This window comes from Manis pentadactyla, chromosome 1 (assembly GCF_030020395.1).
Source record: "Manis pentadactyla isolate mManPen7 chromosome 1, mManPen7.hap1, whole genome shotgun sequence".
In the NCBI taxonomy this organism is placed as follows: domain Eukaryota; kingdom Metazoa; phylum Chordata; class Mammalia; order Pholidota; family Manidae; genus Manis; species Manis pentadactyla.
In genome coordinates this window covers 8475979-8500994 of record NC_080019.1, presented here as the reverse complement: position 1 = coordinate 8500994, position 25016 = coordinate 8475979, and the positions used below count along the sequence as shown (strand labels likewise).

The following is a 25016-nucleotide window of genomic DNA, read 5'->3' as shown; positions in this document are numbered from 1 at the left end:
GGGAGGCACCTGGAGAATGCAGGACCACCTGGCCTGCGGCAGGGATGGCACTGTGTTTGTACGTAGGGCAGGGCTCCACACGGTGGGCAAGACGTCCAGTTTTTGAAGGCCTCTGTTTCTGTCTATCCCTGCATTGACGCTCCAGATTGATTCTAGACTCATCTGTTGGTCCTTCATAAGGGAGGTTTGAGAAGCCAAGGCATTCCAGGGGAAAAGGATCTGAAAGGTGCAGCTGAGAGGCCCAAATCTCTGGGGCAATGGGGTGGTGGTGGGAGTGGTCTTAACTCATTCTGGGGGCTTGAGGACCATGACGAGCAGTGACAAGGTACTCATCCCCGGGCTGTGAGGCCCGCTCCATGGGAGGACCTGCGCCAGACTCACACGGATGGAATTAAGAGAAATCTTTTCTGTTTTGACAGAAAGAATACCTAAAGACCCCAGGGACCTTAAGCCAGTGCCTGACAGTTCTCCATTAAGAGTTAAAAAGGATTTGATGGGTGTTTCTCAGTCTTTGGGGGATAAGAAAGGTCCTTTCAATGTCAGATTTTAAAAAATTTTCCATGTGATTATAGTTATGTAATGAAATTTTTATTACATATGGAGTATAATGCATATGCATTTGAAAATACAATACCAAATAGTATATATTCAGTAGTTTCAGGAGTACGTAATACTTGGTTACAGACAATGCTTGGTGCACATATGAACATGGGGATGCAGTGAGCCCCTGCAGTCATCCCAGAGTCCTCTAGGGTCTATGATTTCCAAGTGGGGAACCACTGGATTGGGTAGGAAAGGCAAGGTGCGTGCACATAGCTAACCTGGGAGGGACTCCATAGCCTTTCCCATTATCAGGAATATGTTGGTGGGACATCCAGTGAAAAACAGGAGATAGAACACGGGCTTTGGCCATGAAGTTGGCTGGAATATCGGAGATCTCCATATGGGATGGTGCCAGTAGCCCACACAGCCTTGCAAGGGGCACGGCAGGTGGGCTGGAGACATTCTCCCCTGCCTGGTTGGATTGGCTCCCCAAGGACTTTTTCCCACCACGGATTAGTTCCTGTGACCCTCCCAATGCAGTATGGAGGTGGCCTCAGGGCCTGTAACCCAGCCTGTCTCAGAGGGGTGTCTCCCCAGGCCACTCTGCAGGGGAGCTGGAAATGTCATCCAGCAGCCCTTGTCTGGGCCTCTCCAGGCTTCAGTGGAGTGCAGAGAGGGGGCCCCAGGAGCATCTTTGACCTTGCTTCTCTCTCCTTATTTGACCTGACTCCTTGCAGTGACATTTATCAGATGGAGAAGGACATTGCTATAGAGCAGGAGAGGAATGCTCGCTACCGAACCCCCAAAATCTTGGAGCCCATAGTCTTCCAGGAACCCCCACCAAAGGTAAGCTAAGCCGCAGACTCATCAATCCATGAGTCACAGCAGCCTTGGCTCCCCATGTGACGCATACCCAGCCTGACCCAGTAACTCCTCCTTCACGGTACAGGCAGGATGCGCCCCTGTAGTCCTCTCAGCCCCTCAAACCGTCCATCAGCATGGAACTCAGTTCCCGCCACATCGGCGCACTGGCTGGTGGGATCTGAGGTGGCAAGATAGCAGGCACCTTGTCAGGCAGCTGAGGCAGGGAATCACCTAGGAACACTCCCATCAGAGGCTGCACCACCTTTCTTTCTGGTGTTTTTTTAGGGGCACATTAGATCCCCCTAAGGTCACATGAGTGGGGAGTGTTCTTGGGTGCATAGGTCCAGCCTCCAGGTCTTCACCCCCCAGGGCACCTCTGGGCTCCAGAGCCAGTGCCCGGCCACCCCCACGTTAGGGACTATGCCTCTCTCAGTCTGCCGTGGCTGCCGTAACAGATACCAGACTGGGTGCTTACACAACAGACAGCGTGGAGGCTGGGAAGTCCGAGATTAAGGCGCCGGCTGATTCGGTGTCTGGTGAGAGCCGTGGCCTGCAGGCGTTCGCCTTCTTCCTGTGTCCTCACACAGCAGCGCAAGCAAGAGCTCTGGTGTCTGCTCCTCTTCTAAGGACACCAGTTTCATCCTGGGGTCCCCCTCAGGAGCTCATCTAGTTCCCTACCGTAGGCCCCACCTCCGAGTACCATCACACTGGGGGTAGGGCTTCAGCATATGAATCTGGGGGCACAGACAGCCAGCCCAGGACAAAGCCCTGTCCAGCCTCCCCGCATGTCCCCTTTCCTGGCATGCCCCACCCCTCCCCTCGTTGGGCCCAGCTCTGTTTCGCCTCCTCCATGCAGCCCCTGAGCCCTCCCTGACCTGCCCTCTGAATGTCTGCGGCTCTCCACTGCTGCTGTGGCAGGGTGCTCCCACACGTAGGGTGGCCCCACACCCAGAGACCTGTAACCTCCTGAGTAGCGACGGCCCCACGAGGGCAGACAGGCTGGCCTGTTTGTATGGTCCCTTCACGCAGCACATAATGGGTATTCACCGAGTGCATGCAAATTATTTGATGGGAACTGTGCCCCTCATCTTCCCTTCATTCTGGACAAGCCTGACCTGACGCCAACCTGATATTTCCCAAGGGAAGCTATGCTCCCTTCAGGACAGAGGCACGGATTGACTCATCTCTATGTTTTCTCTCCAGCCCAGCCGGCCCAAATATGGACCCCCTCCACAAACCAACCTTCTGGCCCCCAAGCTGCAGTTCCAGGTAAACATGTAGCCAGAGGGCTGGGGAAATTCAGAGCCACTCCTCACCTTCTAAAAATTCCATCCCACTGAGTAGTCCCATTACCTAAGTAGCAATCGCAGTCCCCTGCTTGGGAAATGGAGATGGCCTACATTGGCTCTTCTTTGGTACACAGAGGAGAATTTGAACTCAGTGTCCAGAGATCAGAAGACTCGAAATGCAGTTCCACCAGGCTGTCTGTCCTCAGCTAAGATGCGCCTTAAGTCCGTCCATCTGCCCATAGTGCTTGCTGCTCCCTGTGCCTGCCTACAGCCACCTCTCCATGCCCAAGGCCCTCCTGGCCTCCTGCCTTGAGCAGAGCCTTTTGAGAAAGAATCCCAGCCAGTTGGGGACCGTTGATGTTTTCCCCAGAAAATGTAGTTGATTCCTAGGATTCCCCACAGAGGAGGCCCTGACCAGAACCTGGGTGGCCAGTCAAGAGAGAGCAGAGCTCCACCTGAGCTTAACTTCTGTCTCTGTCATTACCAACTGTGGGATTGTCCCAAGCCTCAGTGCCTGTCTCAGACTGTCTCTGTCTCTGTCTCTGTCCTGTGTCTCTCTCTTGCATCTCAGTCATAGGGAGCTCAGGCCCCTCCCTTTTCTTCCCTTACATCCCTCAGCTGGTAGTTGCTGCTCAATAATGGAGCATCTCAACCAACAGAAACAATGTTTGTTTATTTGGTGCTCATTACAGAAGGGTGGTGTCCCATGGTCATATATTTCTCAAGGAAACTCCCCAGGTGCGAAAATAAGGCCAACCAGGAACAGACGAATCCTCATCATGTGAAGAAAAAACTGTGATGCATAAGATAGAAACAATATCCCTAAAAAGAAACATACCATTTTTGTGATGTTTAAATGACTATATATATGTATGTATATATGCATATACATATCTGTGAGCTAATCATATCTGTCAGTTTGTAATGTGACTATGAAATAGAACTCTTTTTTGAAAAGTCCTAAAGGAGGAAACATGTGCTCAGTAGCTCAGTAACGGGTGTGGACTCCATCATATGCAGAGCATGGGGATAGACGGCTGTTAGGGGAACAAGGCCACGGTGACTGTGCTGCTCCCAGCCAAGAGCTGTGTCTGTTGCTCCACCATGTCTCCCAAATGGCCAATGTAATGCCCATGCCATGTTCTTTATTAGAACTTACTCCGAGAGAGCAAGTCCTGCTCCTCCCATGGTGCTCACGTGTCATTTCTTTGTGCTCTTGTTTGTAGCAGCTAATTGTCCATCTTCTTGCCTTGTCTCTGTGCCTGGTGCTCCTTTGCTTCTCCTGAATAGGTCCCTGAGGGCCTGTGTGCCAGCTCACCTACGCTCACCAGCCCTATGGAGTACCCATCTCCTGTAAACTCGCTGCACACCCCACCTCTCCACCGGCACAATGTCTTCAAGCGCCACAGCATGCGGGTAAGAGGGCTCTGCATGCTGGGTCGCAGCCTAGACCAAGGAGGCTGCTGGAGGGAGGTGCCTGGGACACCAGGAACCCCACATCCTCAGGCCCAGGAGGTGCCCTTCTGCTTCGATGCATCAAACAGGCCACCAAGGGGCTCTGTTACTCCCTCTCCTTTGCAAACATGTTAGAGGTGTGAGCCAAGCCAGGCTCTGCTGCTGAGGACACCAGCTAGATCCAGACCTGCCCCCACCCATACTCTGGTTTTGTGGCGAATGATGTAAAATCTCTCCTTTCCTAAGCCCTGCAGGTAGTGTGGAGTCTTGTGGGCAGAGCATAGCAAAGTCTGATGGTGCCAGAGAACAAAAGATCCTGGGGGCTGCACCCCACTCTGCCCTTCCTGCCTGATTGCTCTGGTTGCTAAATCTCTCCTCAGTCAAAGGAAAGGCTTCCTCGTGGCTGTGCTCCTGCTGCTTTTGTAAAGTTGCTGCTGTGTGAGAAGGAGTGTTGGGGAGCCAGTGTGGGGCTAAGCCACCCTCCCCATCACCTCTGTTGTCAGCTGCTAATGAGGCCCTGAGTACTTCATGGACTAGCTTCAGACTGTCAAATCTTGTGAAAAAGAAAAGGCACTTTTGATCAGAACCAGATACCCACTTGTTATGTGTCACCACCCATCTTTTCTTCAATATAGTCCCTGTGGTCAGTTGCCATAAACACTTGATTTATTTTCCTAAACTGAATCTTGACATGTGATAAAACAGGCTAAAACCCTTAATATTTTTGCTTTAACTCTGTATAGACGCATGGTATTTCAGGTTCAGTACACACTCTAAAAATTTTTAGAGAAACTGCATGTTACATTTCAAAATTATAAATTGTCCAAAAGACTTTGAAAATATAAGAAAGCATGTTGATAAATTCTGTATCTTTATTCCTAATTTAGTTAAAATTTGAAATGTGTTAAGCTTTCTAGAATTCTAGGCAGCAAGATCTATTGTGGTATAAATTTTCCACTGACCTAACTCGTTTTTCTCTTTTATATAAATTTAACGAATCTATATCTTTACTGAACAATAATAAAACTGCGTTTTTAGGCATGCACTGTAATTTAGGTAGTATTCAGCTCCTCCACCCTCCTACGCTTGACTCTGTTTGTAATTGAGTTTTAACGAGCTTTGTTTTAAAAGTGTCCTTTTAGAAAGAAGCTATTTTGCACGTTTGAGAGGCAGCACTGCCTTTATCTAATCCCTGCTTCACCATAATGTCCCTGTGCAGTTCCATAAAGACAGACTGCGCAGCAGGGAAAAGGACCTTTTGTGTCAGGGATTTAGTCGTACTTGCCATAAGGAAAGTCTGCCTGAAAGAACATAATGAGCATTTCTTTACATAAACGAAAAGAAGTTAAAAATATAAACTCTATTTTATGGTATGCATCGGAAACACTGAGAAAACCTTTTCCAGGTAGAACGCTGGAAAAGTGTAACAGGCCCCCTGCAGAGCACTTTAAAGCATTTAACAGAAATCAGAGATGTTTTTCCTACAGAAACAGTTTTTCTACTGACTGACTCTATTTTCTGACTCATCTGGGAATCTGTGGGATTCCACACCAGAGTCAGGAAGGCAGCAACCTCCTCTTAAAGATCTCATGATTGAGATTTAAAATAACAGTAAATTCCATTAACAGTATCTTTTGCCACAGGGGGTCGGGGGCGCGGGGGTGGGGGTGGATTTCAGAAGACATAGGAACAGATCTTCTAATACATGTTAAAATATTTAAGGTAGTGATCAGGCCTGGGCATATGAGAGAACTGAACGGAGGCGTCTTCTTTTAGCACTTACAAAACTACACGGTGTTGTCTTGAGTCTGGCAAGTCCTCCTACTGATATTCAGTCTTCCTCAGTCCATACATCAGATTCTTAACTCTACCGTTGGGATGCTTGACTGAGTTCCTGCTTGCCACTACTTGTCAACAGCTTGGCAGAGCCATACTATTATGTTTGCGGTTGTTCACGCTGAACTGGGGAGATTTGTAGCCTTAAATCTTCCTCATTTTGGAGCACCAGCCTCAGTGAAATAAATATTTATGTTGACCAATTCTATGATTATAAAATGTTCTTACATTCTGAAGTTTGTTAAAATAAGGTCTAGCTCGGCAGCTCTCCACTGAGGTGATTTTGCCTCCGTAGGGACCTTTGGATTGATGTCTGGAGGCATTTTTGTTACAATTGGTGCTAATGGGTGGAGTTGCTGCCAAGCACCCTACAATGCACAGGAAATTCTCCCCCAGTAAAGAAGCATCTGTCCCCAAGGGCTAATAGTGCAGAGGTCGAGAAACCCCAGTCTATTATTTGCTCTCCGCCATGAGAACAGGGACAGCCCTACGTCCACCACGTCATAGTCACTTCAGAAGTCGCTGTTGAATAGATTATCAAACAGAATAGTTCAGCAAGAAATTGTATTTTGTGGGGAACAGTACTGTTAGAAATTGAGAGTGATAACTGAAGCTCAATGAGCAATAGGGGAAACAAACCAGTATAACTATTTGGATAACTTGTTATAATCAGGTGGGTTGCAGAGAGTTTAGTGGGGAAAGTCTATTTTAGAGGCTTGGCAGAGAGAATGGCTTGCTAAGGTGGATTGAGAATAACTTTTAGCATTATTTGCAATTGAATTGTATGTACACTGGCTACTGCAAAAGAAAGAGTTTTGGGGACCTAGTGGCCTGGGTGTCATAGAAAGGCCCTGCCCCCTGGCAAAGGCCCCCCTCTGGGCTTTCTGAAACCAAAAGGACAATAACATCATGAGTTTATGATGCCATATGATTGTGGGCACCAGGAAAAAAGCAAAAGTGTTTCAGGGACTGAACAGATAATGATATTAACAAACCTTGGAGAAGATTGAAGGGAAAGAAAAAGAAAACATGCAACACCTTCTGTTTAAGAAATTGCAGGTAAAACTATCAATAGGTCCAAAGCCCCACAAATGAGTTAAAACAAGGGTTAGATTAATTAAGCTAGGGAGAGGAAGCAGTTACTGTGTGTCTATAGATCCATATTTCTTTACATTTTGTTCTTCACTTTATCTCTTAGCTTGTGTATTTCTTTTAACCTTTGGCTAAATAACCCAAGCTACTATCCTAATAAAACGTATGTCTTAATAAAAAGGCACGATCAGATGGACGCATGACGTTGCTTCTCGTCTCAGGCTCCAGCCCGCCAGGTGCAGCTTCGCGGGGACTGCATTCTGCTCCCGGAAGCCTGCTGCCATGGTGCTTAGGTGGAAGTAAGCACTCACGGCTTTCCGGAGGGCTGGCTTTGCATGTCTCTGTGCATTAGGTGACTGCAACCATGGGAAAGGCCAACTCACATTAGGGTAGTAATTTGAAAATAAAATTGTATTACCAGATCATGCACTCGTTTGAATACGATGAATGTGGAACAATGAGATCTCAGGTTTGGCATCAACTGCATCACAGGCTTGAGCTTGGGGCTGATGACCCAGTAACTGTCTGCGTATATGGCTGTGGATTGAAGAACAGCTTCGTAAGAACAAAGCAGCTGGTGAGGCCAAGGCCTGTGGCTCCCGCAGAGCTCTACTGAGGACTGCCCCTCTCCTGTCCCGGGACTCAGTGTCCTCTCCTCTCTCCCCGCTGTCCTCCTAGGAGGAGGACTTCATCCGGCCCAGCAGCCGAGAAGAGGCCCAGCAGCTATGGGAGGCCGAGCGGGTCAAGATGCGGCAGATCCTGGACAAGCAGCAGAAGCAGATGGTGGAAGATTATCAGTGGCTGAGGCAGGAGGAGAAGTCCTTGGTGAGCAGCTGCTGGGCTGTGGGAGGGAAGGGAGACATGCTCTGTGGCACTACTGAACGCGTGTGGGTAACCACGCTTGCATGGGAGGTATGTCCATGCCATCGTGTCGGTTTGTGTCATCTTCTGCCACCTGAGCTGACTGCAGTCAGTGCTGTCCGTGCATTCTTGGGGTTCCTAGTTCTAGAATCCTAAGTCCTGTGCTTTGGTTTCCTCCTCTGCAGGACCCCATGGTTTACATGAACAATAAGTCACTGTTGGTAAGTCACTGAGAGAGGTCTTTTCCCTAGAGTGGAGCCGTGGGAAGTCCTCACAGAGGTGGGACCCCAAGTCCAGGCCCTGGGCCCACCCACCTCTTCCCTCTGCCTCTCGCCTTGGGAGCCCACCTCTTCCCTCTACTCCATGAGGCTGCTCCTCGGGGCCAGGGCAGAGGCTGGACCACCACTGCAGTCACTCCATCCCGCTGCATCCGTGGCTTTTCTTTTTATAAAGTGGACAGTATCTTGTCTCTGAAAACGGGAGGACCAGGAGACTAGAGGTTACTACCCCCTAGTGTCTCCTGCCTCTGCCACAGGACCCCTCGGCCTCTCAGAAAGGAGGCACCCACTCCCAGGCCACTTTTGGTCCCTCTGTGCACGGGGAGCAGGAGGAGCGGAAAGTGGGTTGTTCCCAGAGTCCATTAGTGATGGGTTTTCTTTCCTTCTTTCCAGACGCCAGAGAAGGAGGCTGGCTACAGTAAGTGTCAGCACCCATCCCTTGGAGGGATTCTGCCTGACACCTTAGGTTCAGCCACCATCCTTGTTCCTTGCCCACCTAAGACAGCAGCAGAGCCTACTGCCATTTTAAGAAACATCTGCCTGTTTTAATTCCGAGGGTGCAGAGAGGGTCCACTGGGGAGTGGACGCTCGCCACCCTCGCCCTGCCCGGAGCCTCTTCTCATCTCTCTGGTGTCACAGTCCTCAGTCCTCGGCCCCGTGTGTCTCCTTCTTATGTGTATTTGGAGGAGTGGGTGAATTATCCTTCCCATCTCCCACACACTCTGTTGGGGGCTCTCTGTGGAGGCAAATCAAGTAGCTCCGCTCACCTCTCCCCACTGATGCTCATGTTCCCTAGAACCACGGATGGGAGAGAAAGAGGGCAGCCGAGTCGGCAGGGTCTTGCCAGAAGCTTCTGCTAAAGTGGGGGAGGGAGGAGCCAGGCTGAGGAGGAGGAGGAGGCCAGCAACCCATGACAATGACAACAGTCACAGAAAACACAAGCCAAGCACGGGCCCAAGCTGCTTACAACTGTCAACATGTTTAGTCTCATAGCAACTCCATGAGATGGGTACAATTTATTATCATGTCATTTAACAAAAGATGTGCAACCGAGGCCCTCGAAAGTTTAGTAACATCCAAAGACATGCAGCTCAGATTTGAGCCCAAGCAGCCAGCCCCAGGGGTCTTTCGGAACTAACCCTCCCATTTACGACCTTAAGGCCCAGGGAGTGTCCTGACTTGCACCCCGGGGGCCCACTCTCCAGGGCTTGTGCGTGTCTTTGCTTATCCAAGCAGGGAGTGAAGAGCATGGTTCTTCTGCTGGTACATTTCCTTGACCCCCCAAAAGCTGAAAGCAGACCATTAGGGAATCCTCACAGATTCCCCCCGTAGCTGCTGCACCTCGTGGGGGCTCCGCAGCCGCCGATGCCTTCACAGAGGGAAGCGTCTTCCTCCTGATTGTCAGGGCCAGAGTGTGCGCTGCTCCTCCGGGCCAGGGCAGAGGCTGGACCAGCACTGCAGTCACCCCATGCTGCTGCATCCGTGGCTTTTTCTTTCTATGAAGTGGGCAGTATCTTGTCTCTGATTATGGGAGGACCCGGAGGCTAGAGGTTATTATTTTCCTGGCATCCTCCTGGAATCCGAGGCTATTTCTCTGGGTCCCCCAGGAGAGGAGGAGAGGGGTGGCATGGTCATCAGGTACAAACAGAAGGACCAGGGTGCTGAGAGCCCCTCCACTGACTCTCCTCCCCTTTGCAGCGGAGTTCACGGGGCCCCCACAAAAGCCGCCGCGGCTGGGCGCGCAGGTATGTGTGGGCTCTGCCAGAGCTGGTAATGGATTCGAATCAGGGCTCCTAAGACTGAAGGCCATGGATTAGGAAGCCTTGAGAGGCCCTCAGAAATAACTGGGTCCTGTATCCTCATTATACAGCTGAGGCCCAGAGAGGGCAAGTGCCTTGTCTAAGGCCACACAGTCAAGTCACAAAAAAGGCAAGGGAAAGGCCAGGGTCCTGTCCCCGTGCCCCTCCCTGACCTGGAGGTGAGCACACGGGTGCAGCCTGTGAGCGGGAGGCCTGGACCCCTTCCTCTCTCCAGCCACCCCTTGGCCCCTGCACCCCCCTTGTTCTCGCAGCAGCCTAAGGCAGGGTCTGGTCCTCCTCACCCTGCAGCAGTGGGTCTCAGCCTTGGCTGCCCGACGGAATTATCTGGGGAGCTTTGAGGAGCTTTGGAAACCCCCGCCTAGGTGATAGTTCACTGGGCCTGGTGGGATGCCGGCCGCCAGCATTGCCAGGATGCCACCTGGCAGACTCTAATGTGAGGGCCACCGCCTTGGAAGTAGAAGGGAGGGAGCACCCCAGGACAGGCCCTATTATTTTGGAGAGAGTCTGTTCAAATTGAGCTGGTGGCTCAGTTGGCCCCAGCAGTGCCTGTCCAGGAAAGAAGGGTAGTGTCCCCCAGCTTGAGACCCTCGCCCCCAGCCCTCTGCCTCTGCCCCAGTCCATCCAGCCCACAGCCAACCTGGACCGGACCGACGACCTGGTGTACCTCAATGTCATGGAGCTGGTGCGGGCTGTGTTGGACCTCAAGAACGAGCTCTACCAGCTGCCTCCCGAGGGCTACGTTGTGGTGGTGAAGGTGAGAGGGGCGTAGAAGCATGGACAGCAGCTGGGGGGCTGGGCAGGGAGGGTCGTTGCTCCTCCAGCCCTGATGGGAAGGGGAAGGGCTGGGCTTCCCTGTGGGCCCAGCAGGTGCCTTTCCAGGGAGACCCCCATTAGAACACGGCGGTTAGATGACATTTAGTCCGAGGGAACCTTGGAAGGCAGGTGCATCCCCAGGAGGGCTCCTCCCAGCGGACACATGGCTTTCTATAAAGCCAGAGGTGACAGCCCCCCACCCCTCACAGAACGTGGGCCTGACCCTGCGGAAGCTCATCGGCAGTGTGGACGACCTTCTCCCCTCCTTGCCGTCATCTTCAAGGACAGAGGTGAGAGTCCTCGTCCGACTGCCACCAGCTGCCCCTCCTCCCCTTGGCCTTTAGCTGGCCCCACTGCATTTCACACGGGACCGTCTGAGCAGGTGCCACCGGGGTCTGTGTGGGCACCCAGGAAGCTGGCAGCTTCCCAGGGCGACTTCCTAGCTGAGGTCTCAGATAGTTGCAGCGACTTCTTCATGCATGAGGGTGTGCAGAGGACACACCACCCTCTCCCTCCTGGGACCCTTTCTCTGGTCACCCTCCATACTGAAGTCAAGGGGGGGTCATCAAAAGAGCAGTTAAGATTTCTTCAAGTGATCATTTAATCTAATTTTCTTTATTTAAGTGAGAAACAATCACTGAAAACCAAAACAGGACTTTAGTGCTCTTTCCTGAGATAGCTCCTGTGGGAGGCAGAACAGTGCCCCCCCAAAGACGTCCGCACCCTAATGCTCGGACCCTGGGACTCTGTTACCTTATGTGGCAAAGGGGGCTTTGCAGGTGTGATTAAGTTAAGGATCTTGAGGCCGGAGGATCATGCCGGATTATCCAGGTGGGCCCAGTGCGGCCACAAGGGTCCTTGGAAGAGAGAGGCGGAGCAGAGGCTGTGTCAGGGTCAGAGGGGTGGTGGCGGAGGCAGGCAGAGGCTGGAACGATGCCTTTGCTGGAAGGACCCACACACCCAGGAAGGCAGTGGCCTTTAGGGGCTGGAGTAGGCAGAGAACAGATGCTCCCCTGCACCCTGCAGAAGGCATGCAGGCCAGCTGTTGCCTTGGCCTCAGCCCCATGTAACCCAGTCCAGACATCTGACCTCCAGGAGTGTACGAGGGTAAATCTGGGTTGTTTTCAGCCGCTGCATTTGTGGCCATTTGTTACTGCAGCTGTGGGAGGTTGGCACGGTGCCTCTGAACACTTGTTGCTTGCCATTCTGTGGGCAGATTGGCCCCAGGCTCCCCCGCCCCCTGCCAGGCTGTAGTTTGATTCACCATCTCCCAGTGACCAGTGACACAGCACACATGACCACCACACCCCACCACGGTCTCCACCGTCTGTGACAGCTCAGGACACAATGTGGGAGGGCTTGGGCATTTCCTGGTCCTTCCAGTGGGCACAGCAGCCCACAGAGGAGCCCAGCCTGGCCTGTCCTGATGGCCTTACCCAGGCATGATGGCCCAACCATTCATTGTTGATAAACATCTCTTGAGGGCTGAGTGATCAGCAGTATGTGTGAGGCCCTGGGAGTACGGCAGTCAGCCAAACCATGCAGCTCAAACCAGGCCCTGGTCTCTTGATTTGATGGTGGACCGCTAACAAATGGATAAACACACTTGCCCCTAACCACTCCCTCACCCCCTGGGCCGGCACGAGAGGGTCTGAGGGGCTTGATCAGACTGGGCTGGGCTCTGGGATGTCTGCAGGGCCTGCCCTTGCACACCCGGCTCTGGTCCACGTGCCGCCTGGGACTCTGCTTGGGCCCGAGCCAGGACCTGCCCCCCAGTGAACTCGCTGCCTCGGCCAGAACCCGTCCCAGGCTTCGCCATCCTCCTGTCCATGACCAGGGGGCTCCTCATGCTCCCGGCCTCTCCCATGCGCTCTCCCTACAGATCGAAGGGACCCAGAAACTGCTCAACAAGGACCTGGCGGAGCTCATCAATAAGATGCGACTGGCCCAGCAGAACGCCGTGACCTCCCTGAGCGAGGAGTGCAAGCGGCAGATGCTCATGGCCTCCCACACCCTGGCCGTTGATGCCAAGAACCTGCTCGATGCTGTAGACCAGGCCAAGGTCATGGCCAACCTGGCCCACCCGCCTGCAGAGTGACGGAGGGGGCACCCCTGCCTGCACCTTCTGCCCTGCCTGTCCTGTGCCTCCCCACCCCGGCCCTGCCTTGCCTTCGGTCATGTGGGTCATCTCAGGGGAAGGCTGAGGGGAGTCCTCCTTCCCTGGCCACTCTGCACGACTCCCCCTCCCCGCCCCGGCCCCCGGACTGTGCCGCTCAGGCTGCAGCTGGTCGGAGGAGAACCAGGGCTGTAGACCCCAGGGGGTGACAAACGGGGCTCTGCCAGGCTCGCGCCTGGGCCAGCCCCTCCTCACACGGCCCCTAGCGGCCACAACGGCTCTATGCATGGGCATGGCAGGCGGACCTGGGAAGCAAGCTGTTCCTTCTCCTTCCTCTCTGCCCTCAGAGGTCCCCCGAAGCCCCCTGCACAGAGAGGCTGGACAGGGGCTTTCTTTTGGGGGTGGGCAGCTGGTGAGATGAGAGGTGAACCTGGCTTTCTTGTACAGTGTATATTGGAATTTATTTAATATGAGTTTGGTCTGGACCGACAGCCATGTAGCCCCTGCGGGGGACCCGGCCACAGTCCGGGAGCAAACTACTGGGGGTCCAGGCGCAGGCTGCCGTTGTCACCTCGCCGAGTATCGGGGAGAAGGAGAGGCGAGGCCAAACGGGGCTCGGACCACAATCCACACTCCCCCCGGCCTCCCGCCTCCCCCTTCCCTCACTCTGCCCCTCCTGTCTTCTCCCCCCTTTTCTTACTCTTCTCCTGCTCTCCCCACTTTCCCTCCTGCTCCTGCCCCCCTTCTTGTGTCCCAGAAGAGCACTCTCTTACCTTCTTTCTATCTAACTTGTGATGAATTAAAATTGTACCATTTGCTTTGTGAGTGGTTTTGCTGGTTTGCCCTGCTCTTTGGCAGGAACACTGACCTTGGACCACAGCCCTGCAAGTGATCGTTGTGCTCACGTCAGGTGCAGACACAGGGCCAGCTCCAGGACTCACGCACCGAGGGGCACATGGTGTCAGAGCACTGGGGCCAGGCAGGTGCCCCAGAGCCTTTGCTCCTGCCCCTGGCTGGGGGGCGGCTTTCTGGTGGGAGGCCAATGGCAGTCCTCCAGCTGCAATCCAGACAGCCAGGGCTCATGGGGGAGTGGGGCTGGGGGTCCTAGGGACGCTGAGTAGGGTTCCATGGCTGAATGAGCAGCAGCTCTATTTGACCTCTTGACTCACATGCAAGATGAAAGGGAGGCAGAATAACAAGAGCCAAGGTCACTGTACCAGGAGGTCAGGTCTGGGAGATCAGAGAGGGGAGGCTGGGGAACTGCACCCACTGGGGCAGGGAGGAGCCGGGATGGGCCATTCGGTGGGGGTCTTGGGGGAGAACCGGGGGGCCGAGGACTGGGTTGTGGTGTCAGTTTCCCCGGGGCCTGTCCGGGAGAACTGCATGGGGGGTTGGAAGGAGGGTCCCCAAAGGCCAAGGGAAACTGGAAGCTCACCCCGCTCGGCTTCCTGCCCTGGCCCCACTCTATCCGGGAACCCAGGCCCCCATCTGTTGGCTGCTGAGCTTCTGCCGTCCAGGTCTGGGCTGGCCTGGGGGAGGCAGGATCCCGGCAGCAGCGCCTCAGGCTGGCCCTGCGGCTGGGGACCGCGGATGCTGAATCCCAAGGCGGCGTCAGCCCTGGGCCATCTCCGGCTTTGGGCAGGAAGGGGAGGCCAGGCCAGCCTGGGAATGGAAGCCATCCTGGGGCTTTTGCGTCCACACAGCAGTCTCAGGGCCACCACAATCCAGCTCACTTCCCCCTGAAGAAATACCAAGTGCTTTGGGAGGGAGGGAGGGAGGGAGAGAGCTGTGGGCTTGGGCTGGGTCTGGAATGGCTCCGGGCATCTTTCTGGTTTGTCAAACGAACATTGAAGGACAGATGGTCTCATTACTGTCACACCTTGGGGCGGCTGGTGCTGAGCCAGTGGGCAACAGCCAGGTGGGCCCAGCGGCTGGCGGAAGTCTGGGGATTCGAAAGGGCTTCCCGGTGGGTGGGGCGGCCCAGCCTCCCGCCTCCAGCCACAGCGCCCCTCTGCCCCCTGCAGCTTTGCCTCCCTGCTCATCCCCTTCCAGAAAAGCCTCCACCGCTCTGCCGTTACACCTGCAGGCTGCCCCCCTGGCCTGCCTTTCCAGCCTCCCCCCCGCTGTGCCCACACGCCCCACCTCAGCCTGGCTGTTCTCCCTGACGCCTCAGGCTCACTCCTCAATCCAAAATGTTGCTCCCAGCCCTGCTGCCCCCTGAGCACCCTCCGTCCTCCTCCCCATGCACCCTTCCTCTGAGGTCTGTGCCTCTTCACCGGGCCCCACCGCCTCCTCCCCGGGTCCCCAGCTTGGCCCCTCCTGTCCCTCTACTTCACTTCTGCAGGAGAACTTCACAACCGCCCTCGTTACCACGGTACCACAACCTCTTGCAGAGCAATCGCCTTCTTTTCCCAGCTCCTCACATCCAAAAGGGGGCTGTGCGCCCAGCAGCTTCTCAGCAAGTAGCCCGACACTGGCAAGCGAATTATTCCAGGAAGTCTTCGGCTGCTGGGCCAGTGCGGGAGCCCACGGAGAAGCACCTGCAGTCGGATGGTGCCCACCCAGAGGCCTACTCTACAGGCGGCAGCAGGTAACGGTGGTCAGCGGTGCCACCTTTTGGCCAAAGCAAGGGACATGAAATCAGATCATTCCAGCCAGGAATGGAGGAAGAAAGAGTCCAGTGGTCCCCAGGAAGCAGACGATGATGAACAACCAGAGGAATATCCTATCGATGACCATGGCCACGTACTTCCAGTCTTCCTTCACCTGTAGGTGGACAGGGCTGTGGTGACGGGCCTGGCCTTGGGAAAGGGCACGCGTCCCCCGCTAGCACTGGCAGGACGGCCTGGGCACGGCGGCAGGCCCTCTCAGACCTTGGGGAGCTCAGGTGGGCCGGGGAGCACGGCTCTCTCAAGACTCAAACAGCCTCTCCTAAGGCCTGTGGTCCTACCCCACCCTTAAGACGCGGCCCAGAGCCTTTCCGTGGGCCCTCAAGTTCCAGGGAAGGGAGGCCAGGGGACACAAGGAGGTTCTAGAACCACCCAAGGGCAGGGACTCCAGTGGCTGAAGCGCAACAGCCAGCAGTCAGCCAATGTGAGGACTTTCCTGCCCCATTCGCCTCCCAGCGGCGGCAGGAGATGGAAGCAGCAGGGAGGGGAGGGCAGGTGTGGCCAGGGGAAGGGGTCATGGGTCATGCGGGTCAGGGCGCTGTGTGGGGTTTGGGCTCACAGCCCAGGTAAGCGGGTCTGGACTCCTAGCGGCTCCCGCACGAGAGAATGATTAGCGTTTCTTATCTACCCCACCAGGCCACCCAGTCATAACCGCCCCACTGTGGCCTTTCATCCTTCCCGAGGTTGATGAGAATCCTGGGACCCTAGGCAGCGGCCTGCTCACCTCAGAGCGCTGGGCCCGGCAGGGGAGCCCGCCTGGTACCGCCATGCTCCCTCGGGGGTCGTGAGAGAATAGTGAAGTCCAGAAAACGCCGGAGCCCACGAGGGGCAGGAGGCAGAGCCCTCATGTGACCCCGGCCCTCACCCCCCCAGGGAATGTGAGAAGTGGCTGCAAGAGTGCGGGGGGAGTCCAGAGGCTGAGAACCCCACCTCTGGCTTGCTTAGCTGGGGCCGTTTTGCCTGCTGTTCTGCCACCTGCCAATCAATGTCTTAGGATCTGCCAGCCAGACGTCCTCTACCCTAATATTTTCCGGATTCCCCAGGGCCATGACTGAGGGACAGAGGACCTCATGGAGGAGGCTGGGTTGGGCCACGCGAACACCTGGGGCTAGATGATTCACTCCCAGACTGGTCGAGTCGCCCAGGGAAGGGACCCCCACTCAGCCCCAACTCACCGAAGAGTCAGCATCCTCAGCCCGCAGGTGATCAGCAATATAGTGCACGCCCTCCAGGGCCTTCTGCACGCGAGGTGACAGCAGGAGCCCACCCTCCTGCAGCTGGGCCTCCGCTTGGGCGCCGGAGGCCCCTCGGGGCAGCCCAGCACGGCTGCAGAGGACGCCCGCGGCAGGGGATGACTGGCCTGCACACACCCATCTGTCCTCCTCCTCCTCTTCCTCCGCCCTCTCTTCCGCATCCACGTTGGTCTCCAGCCAGTGACAGGAGGAGCTGAGCCTCAGATCTGGGGGGTTGTGGAGCGCCAAGGGTGGCGGGGGCCGGCTCATCAGAAGCCACCGGGGCACACGGCCCAGAAAGGCCGCCCGCACCCAGCGGGGCATGTTGTGGGTGCTGGGGGAGCGGTGGTGGACATTGAGGACAAAGACCGTGACGACGATGGAGAGGGTGACGAAGATCATGGTGAAGAGCAGGTACTCGCCGATGAGCGGGATGACCAGCGAGGTGGACGGGATGATCTCGGTGATGAGCAGCAGGAAGACGGTGAGCGAGAGCAGCACGGAGATGCACAGTGTGATCTTCTCGCCGCAGTCGGAGGGCAGGTAGAAGACGAGCACGGTGAGGCAGGAGATGAGCAGGCAGGGGATGATGAGGTTGACGGTGTAGAAGAGCGGCAGGCGCCGGATGACGAAGGCGTAGGTGACGTCGGGGTAGATCTCGGCGCAGCAGTCGTACTTCTTGGTGTTGTAGGTGCCCGTGGCGCTGATGATGGCCCACTCGCCGCTCTCCCAGTAGTCGTTCAGGTCCACCGTCTGCTCCATCGGCTCCAGGTCGATCTTGGCCTTGTCATACGTCCAGGAGCCAAACTTCATCTTGCAGCTCTGCTGGTCGAAGGGGAAGAAGGTGACGTCGATGCTGCAGGAGCTCTTGTAGATGGCGGGGGGCACCCAGTGCACGGTGCCCGTGGAGAAGAGGTGGGCCTTGGTCATGTGGGTCACCGCAAAGTCCCCGTCGGCACTGGGGAGAGGAGAGGAGGTGGGGGCCCTGCACAGCCACCTGCCCAAGCCAGGCTCCCCCGACAACCAGCAGTGGGGGGCACCGCACCACAGCCAGACCTGGCCAAGGGGTTGGGGTTTCTGCCGTGCGTGAGACTCTCTCAGGACACCAACATTTATAGCTACATGAGTTGTCTTTCAAACACAATCTTTTTAATTACAAAAGTAGGAATTTTGAAGAACATAGGGAAGTAACAAGAACTTTTAAAATAACCACTATTAGCATAAATATCCGATTGTCATATAGGTCATGTATACATAACGTTGTTACATATCTGTGGTTATGCAGTATAGTTTGCTTGTTTGTATTCATTTAATAGTTTAAAGTGATTATTTAGGAGTATGTTTTCATCCCCAGTAGATGGTGAATGAGGCCCCCAGCCGGGATCATGTCTTTTCCCCCTGGGATCTTTAGTTCCTTGACCAAAAGAGACCTAAGATATTTGCTGGTGCAGGAAGATACCTTCTTGACTCCACACATTTGCTGTGCATTTCTGAGCCCAGCCTCATCCACTGGGGCCTAGGTGGGAGCTGTGGGGATGGAATGGGGGACACGCCTACCCTAAAGGAACTATGGGGAAAAGAGACACAGCCCTGAACACCTACAACTCCAGGCAGGCAGTGTGGCAACCCTAGGGCTTCCCAGGACATATGGGGAGGCTCTTCTGTCTGCAGTGAGCATGGCCACCATTGATAACCACCAGGAGGATTTAAATGGCAGAGACATAGGGTGGAGGGAGGACCAGCAGAGCATCCGGGCAACAGGGAAGGAGGAGGGCAAGGACACAGCTCACAGGTGGGCGTGGGCTGGGGCTGCGAGGCGTGAGGGAGGCTGGGAGATGAGGCTGGGGCCGCATGGCATCTTAGGACCCCCGAGGGCTCTCGGGGCGGCGGCACAGCGTGACCGGTCGGGTGGGGCTTCCTGGGAGGCTGAGCCTCTGAGTCCCCTGGGGAGGTCTCCTTCCCCACTCTGACAAGCCAGCCTTCCCCCTCCAACTCCCAGGGTCCGTCCTAAAGACGGGGGATCTAGCATACCCAGGAAGAGAGACTTATTTCCCATACGGTAATTCCAGGCTAGACACTAGAAAACAGCAAACTCTGAAAGAGAAAGTAGGAAATGAGAGCTTTGGGAGTAACTGTTCGGGGCAAAAGTTAAAAAAAAAAAAATGTAATGCATTTTTGTCATTATACACAATTATCACTAGATGGCAACACATGCCCCGTTTTGAGGAAGAGAGGAGCGGTTTCTCTGATCTTGGCTTAAACTGGAGCGGAGGGTCTGGGTGGAAGAGACACTCCTTTAAATGTTTACAAGAATAGCATTTGGACTTTTGTCCTATCAAGAGAATTTCCTGTTATAATTAACTAACACTGGTCAAAACCTCGTTGGCAAGCCCCAAACTCCAGGTCACATCTAATGCTAGGACTTAGCTCCTGACATCCGCCAGAAGCACAGAACGGGAGAACACTGAAGGTTCAGGGGTGCGGGAGGTGGGGCACGGATACTCTGGAGGGTCTGTGAGTCCCGCAGCTGCCAGCACTAGGCACCTGCCCTGTTAGACCTTCCAGGTCATTCGTACAGATCTGCGCTTCCAGAGATGACCTGAGGGGAGGTCTTTGGCTTGCCCAGGGCTGGGCAGTGTACAGGAACCATTGGCAGTCCCCTCTGACCTAGCCAGAGACACAAAACTCCAGAAGTTTCCCTCTTATTTTATTTTTTAAAATAGCTTTTCCAAATTTGGGTCAAATGAATTGGGAAAAGCTAGACCAAATAGGATTCTTGGTTGCACAACTTCTAACAGCATGGAAAATATCGTGCCCTGATACTTTCTGGGGTAGAGGTGAGGAGATTAAAGACATACAATGCTTTGACTATAGGATCACTTTTCATCCCTGTTCATATCTCCAGAACTAGTGGTCCTTAGAGCCCCACTTTAGGAAAATGTTTAGATGAACATGCCAAAGATCTTTTAAGTTCTTGACACCTAAATGAATAATTACCTGATACAAAACACACAAATGAAAGTATAGATCTCTGTATCTTCTGTCCAGAAAACAAATTTTTGTGAGGGGGGAGGACAGATGTCCACTGGGGCTCTCTTTAGATGCCCTTGTTTTTTACTAACTTGTAGTCATTATGCTCAGACTGGCCCTTTTTGGTCTTGAATACAAGGTAGCTATAAATAATATGCTATTTTTTAAATACCCAAACCCTGTGAGTTTGCTCCCTTTGAAGGTGTTACCCCAGGATGCGCTTACCTGTTTACACAACACTCCATCCTGCAAAACTCCAATCTTTAGGCATCGTTTCCAGAGCCTACCTATGCAACTGCAGTTTTCTAACAATAATCAGTGTGGGCAAATCTGTGTCCTACTAGTGTAGCACCAAGCACTGGCACAGAGCAGGTGCTCAGTAAATTTTGATGCATGAGTGAAAGAACAAAATGAAAGGAAGAAAGGAATCAAGAGAGAAGGTGGAGAAGTGAGGACCAGCAGCACAGGAGTTGAGAGGCAGGCAAGGGAGCTGAGACCCCAAGGGGACCCCTTGGCAGCCCACCAAGGGGCATCCACCTGCCCCGCCTGCCCCTCCAAGGGGCCTCCCGGCCTCCGGGACCCAGCAGCCGCCTACTTGTTGTAGAGGACGATGTCGGGGATCCAGATCATCTCCGAAGGGACCCGCAGGGAAGTGATGTTGCCAAAGTCGGCTGGGTTCCAATGCAGTTTGTAGTCGCTCCACTCCTGTGCACAGAGGGGAGTCCCGTCACCCACCAGCGTGGCCCGGGGACTGGGGAGCCCCCGGCACTGCTCGCCTGGCCCAGCAGACTAGGGAGGGCTCTGAGCTGAGACTCGGGGGCCAGCCTATGGTAACCCACCCACTCCTCAGACCGACTCGGGTACCCCAAGTCATGGCACACCTGGGCAGCAGGCCCTGCCGCCTCTAGTGCTCAGTGTGCCCCCACTGCCTACCAGACGACCCCGCCAGCCTCGTCACTCATTTGTAGGAACACTTTGTAGGACATCACGGTTCTCAAAGTTTTTAACACCCTAGGTCCAGGAAGAACCTAATGGAAGAGCCAGGCAGGGAATTGTTTGCCCATTCAACAGATAAACTGAGGACAGGAGAGAGAAACAGCCCCCCGGAGATACACAGCTGAGAAAGGGGAGGCGACCAGCACTTTGCAACTGCTCCGGAGGGAGCCCTCAGCGTCCCGGGCTGGGAGGGCGTGCTCTGGGCCCCAGGAGGCTCCCACCAGCGGGCCCAGGCGAATCTGTTTGCTCCCCAAAACCAGGTGCGATTACTCAATCTCTGAGTTTCCCTCCACGGCATTATCACAAGCGGAGATGACACTTAGTAGTGCCTCTGTGAGTTCCATGCAGCCAGGGGAAACATCTGTTTCACTCTGCATGCCCAGCACCAAGCTCCTGGTCAGGGCACAATAAATATGTATTCTAGCAATGAAAAGAAACCCTCCTTCCTGTACACTTGTATGGTCCTATTTCTGGGAGGGCTTCCCATATCCTTTCTGGACCTAAAAGGAGCAACTGCCCCCCTACAGAGAACTACTGGTGTTTACACACAAGGCTGTCCTTTGCATTCCAGGGGTTTGTAATAATTAACATGACAGCCACCCCCATTAAAAAAATAGCCACCACCAAGTGGCAGCCGGGGGCCTGAGCCCTGGTCTCCCCGTCCCAAGCCTGCCCTAACTCCAGGGACCACTGTGCTTTTGGGCATCTGCTCTAAAACAGTGCAGTGACACACTCTTGGAAAGACCCCCCATGTACGATGCCTTTTTCCCCTCTAAGGGGAGTCGTGTAATGTTTACACAACATGATAACCTGGTGAGGGATCCAGGTGGGAGTGAAGGGAAATGAGCTCTTCCAGGAAGCAGACCTGAGACTGGAAAAGCCCCGAGCTGACTCAGTGGTCCTCAAACTTCACACACTCCAGTCCCAGTTTTCATCATTTTTGCCAATACGTGTGTACCACCTGGATTATCATTTACTTAGTGTATTCCTTTACATTGGTTCGCTATTTTAAACTTACAAATTTTTACATTTTATATCACGATGTAACTGGAAGGCCAACAGCATTTGAAAATATCTACTAATATGTAAATGTGCGACTATTGCAAAAAGGTTTGTGAGCCAAGTATACTCGTTTCACACAACAGCCATTGGTACCCAAACCACACTCAGGAAGACACTGGCCCTGCCAGGGGGAATTACTGCTCATCTGGAGGGGGAGGCGTAGGTGGACGGAGGAGCCAACTTGCCAAACAGGAAAGATACAGACGTTTGCAAAACTGCCAGGATTTCTCAGGACATTGAGGAACAGTTCCAAAAAGGATTGGTCTTCATAAATGTATCCCCTACCCCCGGTTCATCAGCTGTCAGGTTTTCAAGTTCAGCCAACATTTGGGGGCAGTTGCACCAAGTTGGATTATAATAACTGGCAACAGGCTGCCAGTACAGGATCCCAGTGTCCCCATTTCACAGATGAGGAAAGTGCGGTTCTGGGAGGTCAGGCAACATGCACAGCATCACAGGCTAGTCAGAGGTGGTGCTGGTGGGCTGACTCTCGCTCCAGTGCTCCATCCTCCCCTCCCCACCCCAGCCCTGAACCCTAGGTGACCAGCCCATGGGGACAGTTATGACAACCAAATTCTGCAGGAGCCGCAGTTCTGGGTCAGCACCTCGGCTGCCTTTCCTGGCCAAGCTGTGCTCTGCCCCTCCATGTCCTCAGCTGTCAAAGGGGCAGAATGGAAGCTCCCAGCGGTTTTCAGTGGGATGTGGGGTTTCAGCGGGGATGTGGGAAATGCCCTCCCGAGAAGGGACCTCGTGACTCCCCAGGTGGCATTCGCAGGCACTGCACTCAGAGCCTCGCCTCACCACAGCCGGACCCCTTAGGAGAAGCTCTCTGCAATCGGTGGGCTTCAGGGGCGCCCCAAGTGGCAGCTCTAAGGTAACACGTGGATTCAGAGTCCTGCTGTTAGTGAGAGTCCCGGGAGGGCCTGGGGGCAGCAGGTTCCCGCCCCGCCCCTGCTCCTGCCTCAGCTGGGGGTTGGGGGTTGGGGGGTGGGGGGTGGCGCCCTCACCTGCTTCAGCCAGACGTTGGTGGTCATCATTTGGTTCTTCTCGTCCTGGCCGGTGTGGGGAGAGAGAGTAAGAGAAACAGAGCTATGGGGCCAGCCCAGCAATCAGGGAGGAGTGGGCCCGGCTCATCCAGAAGACCCTCCTAAGCAACCCCCAAGCCCAGCCTGCCCACCACACCCTGGGACACTGCCACCCTTACCCAGGCCACCTGGGACTTCTAGGCTTCGGTGCAGTGGATCAAGCAGGGGTCTAGAACCCCACTGCTGCCCAGCAGTGCCCCTGAAGAGGGGCTCCAGGGCCGAGAGCGGGAGCACACGGCGGCGGCTCTGAGCAAAGATGCTCCGATGAGGAGGGGTGGGGCGGAGGACCCGGGATCCCAAGGGGGTGCTGATCCCAAGGGGGTGAAGGGTGGCGGGACAGGCGCACCACATCAATGAGCTGTGCGATGGACAGCCCGAAGCGCACGATCACCACGTCCAACGTGTTGGGCACCGGCCGTGCCCAGCGGTTGTAGCCCCTGAAGAGGTGCTTGAAGAGGCGGTCCTCGGCTTGGGTGTGGGGGTCCTGCTGCGCCGTCGCTGTGGGAAAGGAGGGGAGAGTGGGGTCTCCAGGGCCGTGGTGGCGGGTGCTTAGGTCCCCTACCCATCAAATCAAAGCCACTCAACCTCACCCAGCCAGGTTCCTCACCTGTAAAATGGGGTGTTACCCAGATCATATCTCAAAACATTGTTGAAAATTAAATACAACAATGCACTTTAAAGCTTAACAAAGCAAACAGCACATGGTCGGAGCTCAAGAAATGTCAGTTACTCTATGACTATCAGGTCAGAAGGCATGGAGAAAGCTGTAGAGGCAGAGGCACAGGGAAGAAGTAAGACCTAGGGCAAGATCCAGCCTTGAACTGAGGAGCCCCAGGGGCTCAGCAAACCGGGGGGGTGCCTGGTCTGTGTAGGGTGGGCTGCAGGGAGAAGGGCGGCACGCGTGACAGTGAGCCTTTCATTTCATCCGCCTGTCAGTGAGCCACTAATGCAAACCACAAATCCTTGGCCTCCTTGGGGCATCTCTCCCATCTTTCTCAAATCACTGCCTTGCTCCTTCTTATCAGCTGAGCAAAGGCTCCCAAATTAGTCTCATGGAATCACTTGTGTCTGCTTTCACCATGTTCTGCAAGCAGCGTCACCCCTTCAGCGATCTGCTGCCTAAGCAAGCTGAGACTACTGTTCTCAAGTCCAGAGAAGCACCAGATTGCTAACCCTAGAAGCCACGTGCCCAATACCTAGTGTACCCCAGGGGCAAGTCACACGGCTTCATTTCCTGCAACCCCTGCGACGCCCCGGGAGTCTGCAGTCCGGCTGGCGTTTTGCAGGTGAGGCACCCTGGAGCTCTGGGAGGCTCGCGGAGCCCCAGCCGCCAAGGCCGCACCTGTGCGTGCCCCACCGCCTTCTCACTGCGCAGGAAGCTGCCCGCAAGCCCCACCCCCAGCTTTGGCAGGTGCCACGAGCCCATCTCCACAAGGCCTGTGAGCTTAGAGGTGTGACTCAGGGTCCGCTGCTTACATCCACTTACCTGCTGGGATCAGAAGGAGCCACCACAGAGCCAGCTTTGTCGTGCATGGGACTGCAGAGTGGGAGGAGCCCATGGCCTCCCACGACGGGGTATGGCTTCCCCAGGACATCAGAGGAGGGCACACAAGGGCTTTGCTGCAGCTTGAACCTCGGACCTGCTCCTCCAGCAAGGTCTCAGGTTGCTGGCACGGCAGTGGTCCCGCAGGGTTCCGCACGGCTCCCCCTCACGGCAGCACCTGAGCAAGCCCAGGAAAGGGTCTTGGGGTCATGCATCCTTGACACAGATGTGCCTTTATTGCTCACACGCCACAGAGGTGTGAAAGGTGAGCAAACAGGCCTCCCGGGAGCTGAGGGCCCTCGGGCTCTCCCTGACTTAACTGAGGCACCGGCATCATCCTCACTGTGGTCAACTGGCTCCTCCGCCCTCAGGCAGCCCTGACCACCGGACAGAGGAAGGCTCAAGGCAAGATGGAAGTCCCCACTGCTCTCA

The 25016-nt window shown here is 54.8% G+C and overlaps 2 protein-coding genes across 11 annotated transcripts in view; one reads left to right on the top strand and one right to left on the bottom strand.

The window, feature by feature from the left end:
- The window catches only part of PTK2B (protein tyrosine kinase 2 beta), a 122362-nt gene extending 108592 nt beyond the window's left edge, over window positions 1-13770 (top strand). For 6 of the 10 annotated variants that reach the window (XM_036889140.2, XM_036889142.2, XM_036889143.2 and 3 more), the window contains 11 exons: window positions 1281-1389; window positions 2611-2676; window positions 3987-4112; window positions 7501-7656; window positions 7758-7904; window positions 8126-8161; window positions 8612-8636; window positions 9917-9963; window positions 10655-10792; window positions 11061-11141; window positions 12734-13769. In XM_036889140.2, coding sequence (XP_036745035.1) covers window positions 1281-1389; window positions 2611-2676; window positions 3987-4112; window positions 7501-7656; window positions 7758-7904; window positions 8126-8161; window positions 8612-8636; window positions 9917-9963; window positions 10655-10792; window positions 11061-11141; window positions 12734-12949 — 1147 coding nt within the window. In that variant the 3' untranslated portion in view covers window positions 12950-13769. Of the gene's footprint in view, window positions 1-1280; window positions 1390-2610; window positions 2677-3986; window positions 4113-7500; window positions 7657-7757; window positions 7905-8125; window positions 8162-8611; window positions 8637-9916; window positions 9964-10654; window positions 10793-11060; window positions 11142-12733 lie in introns of all 10 variants that reach the window. The other 4 variants (XM_057507543.1, XM_036889139.2, XM_036889144.2 and 1 more) reach the window with 4 other exon arrangements.
- A 1383-nt stretch (window positions 13771-15153) lies between these two features.
- Window positions 15154-24742, bottom strand: CHRNA2 (cholinergic receptor nicotinic alpha 2 subunit). Its single transcript, XM_036889138.2, has 6 exons — window positions 24528-24742; window positions 23388-23539; window positions 22964-23008; window positions 20494-20603; window positions 16812-17826; window positions 15154-15733 (listed from the first exon to the last, which is right to left on the bottom strand). Exons 1-6 carry the CDS (start codon window positions 24634-24636, stop codon window positions 15608-15610), a joined length of 1557 nt encoding a protein of 518 aa, XP_036745033.2. The 5' UTR covers window positions 24637-24742; the 3' UTR covers window positions 15154-15607.
- Between the last annotated feature and the right edge of the window lie 274 nt (window positions 24743-25016).

Bases quoted from the DNA above. Each gene is read 5' to 3' on its own strand.
- CHRNA2 (XM_036889138.2), bottom strand. From the start codon at position 24,636: ATGTCCTGGGGAAGCCATACCCCGTCGTGGGAGGCCATGGGCTCCTCC. The intron at 20,604-22,963 runs GTGAGGGCGCCA...CTCTGTGCACAG, and splicing joins CCAACGTCTGGCTGAAGCAG to GAGTGGAGCGACTACAAACT. The intron at 17,827-20,493 runs GTAGGCGGCTGC...TCCTCTCCCCAG, and splicing joins GACATCGTCCTCTACAACAA to TGCCGACGGGGACTTTGCGG.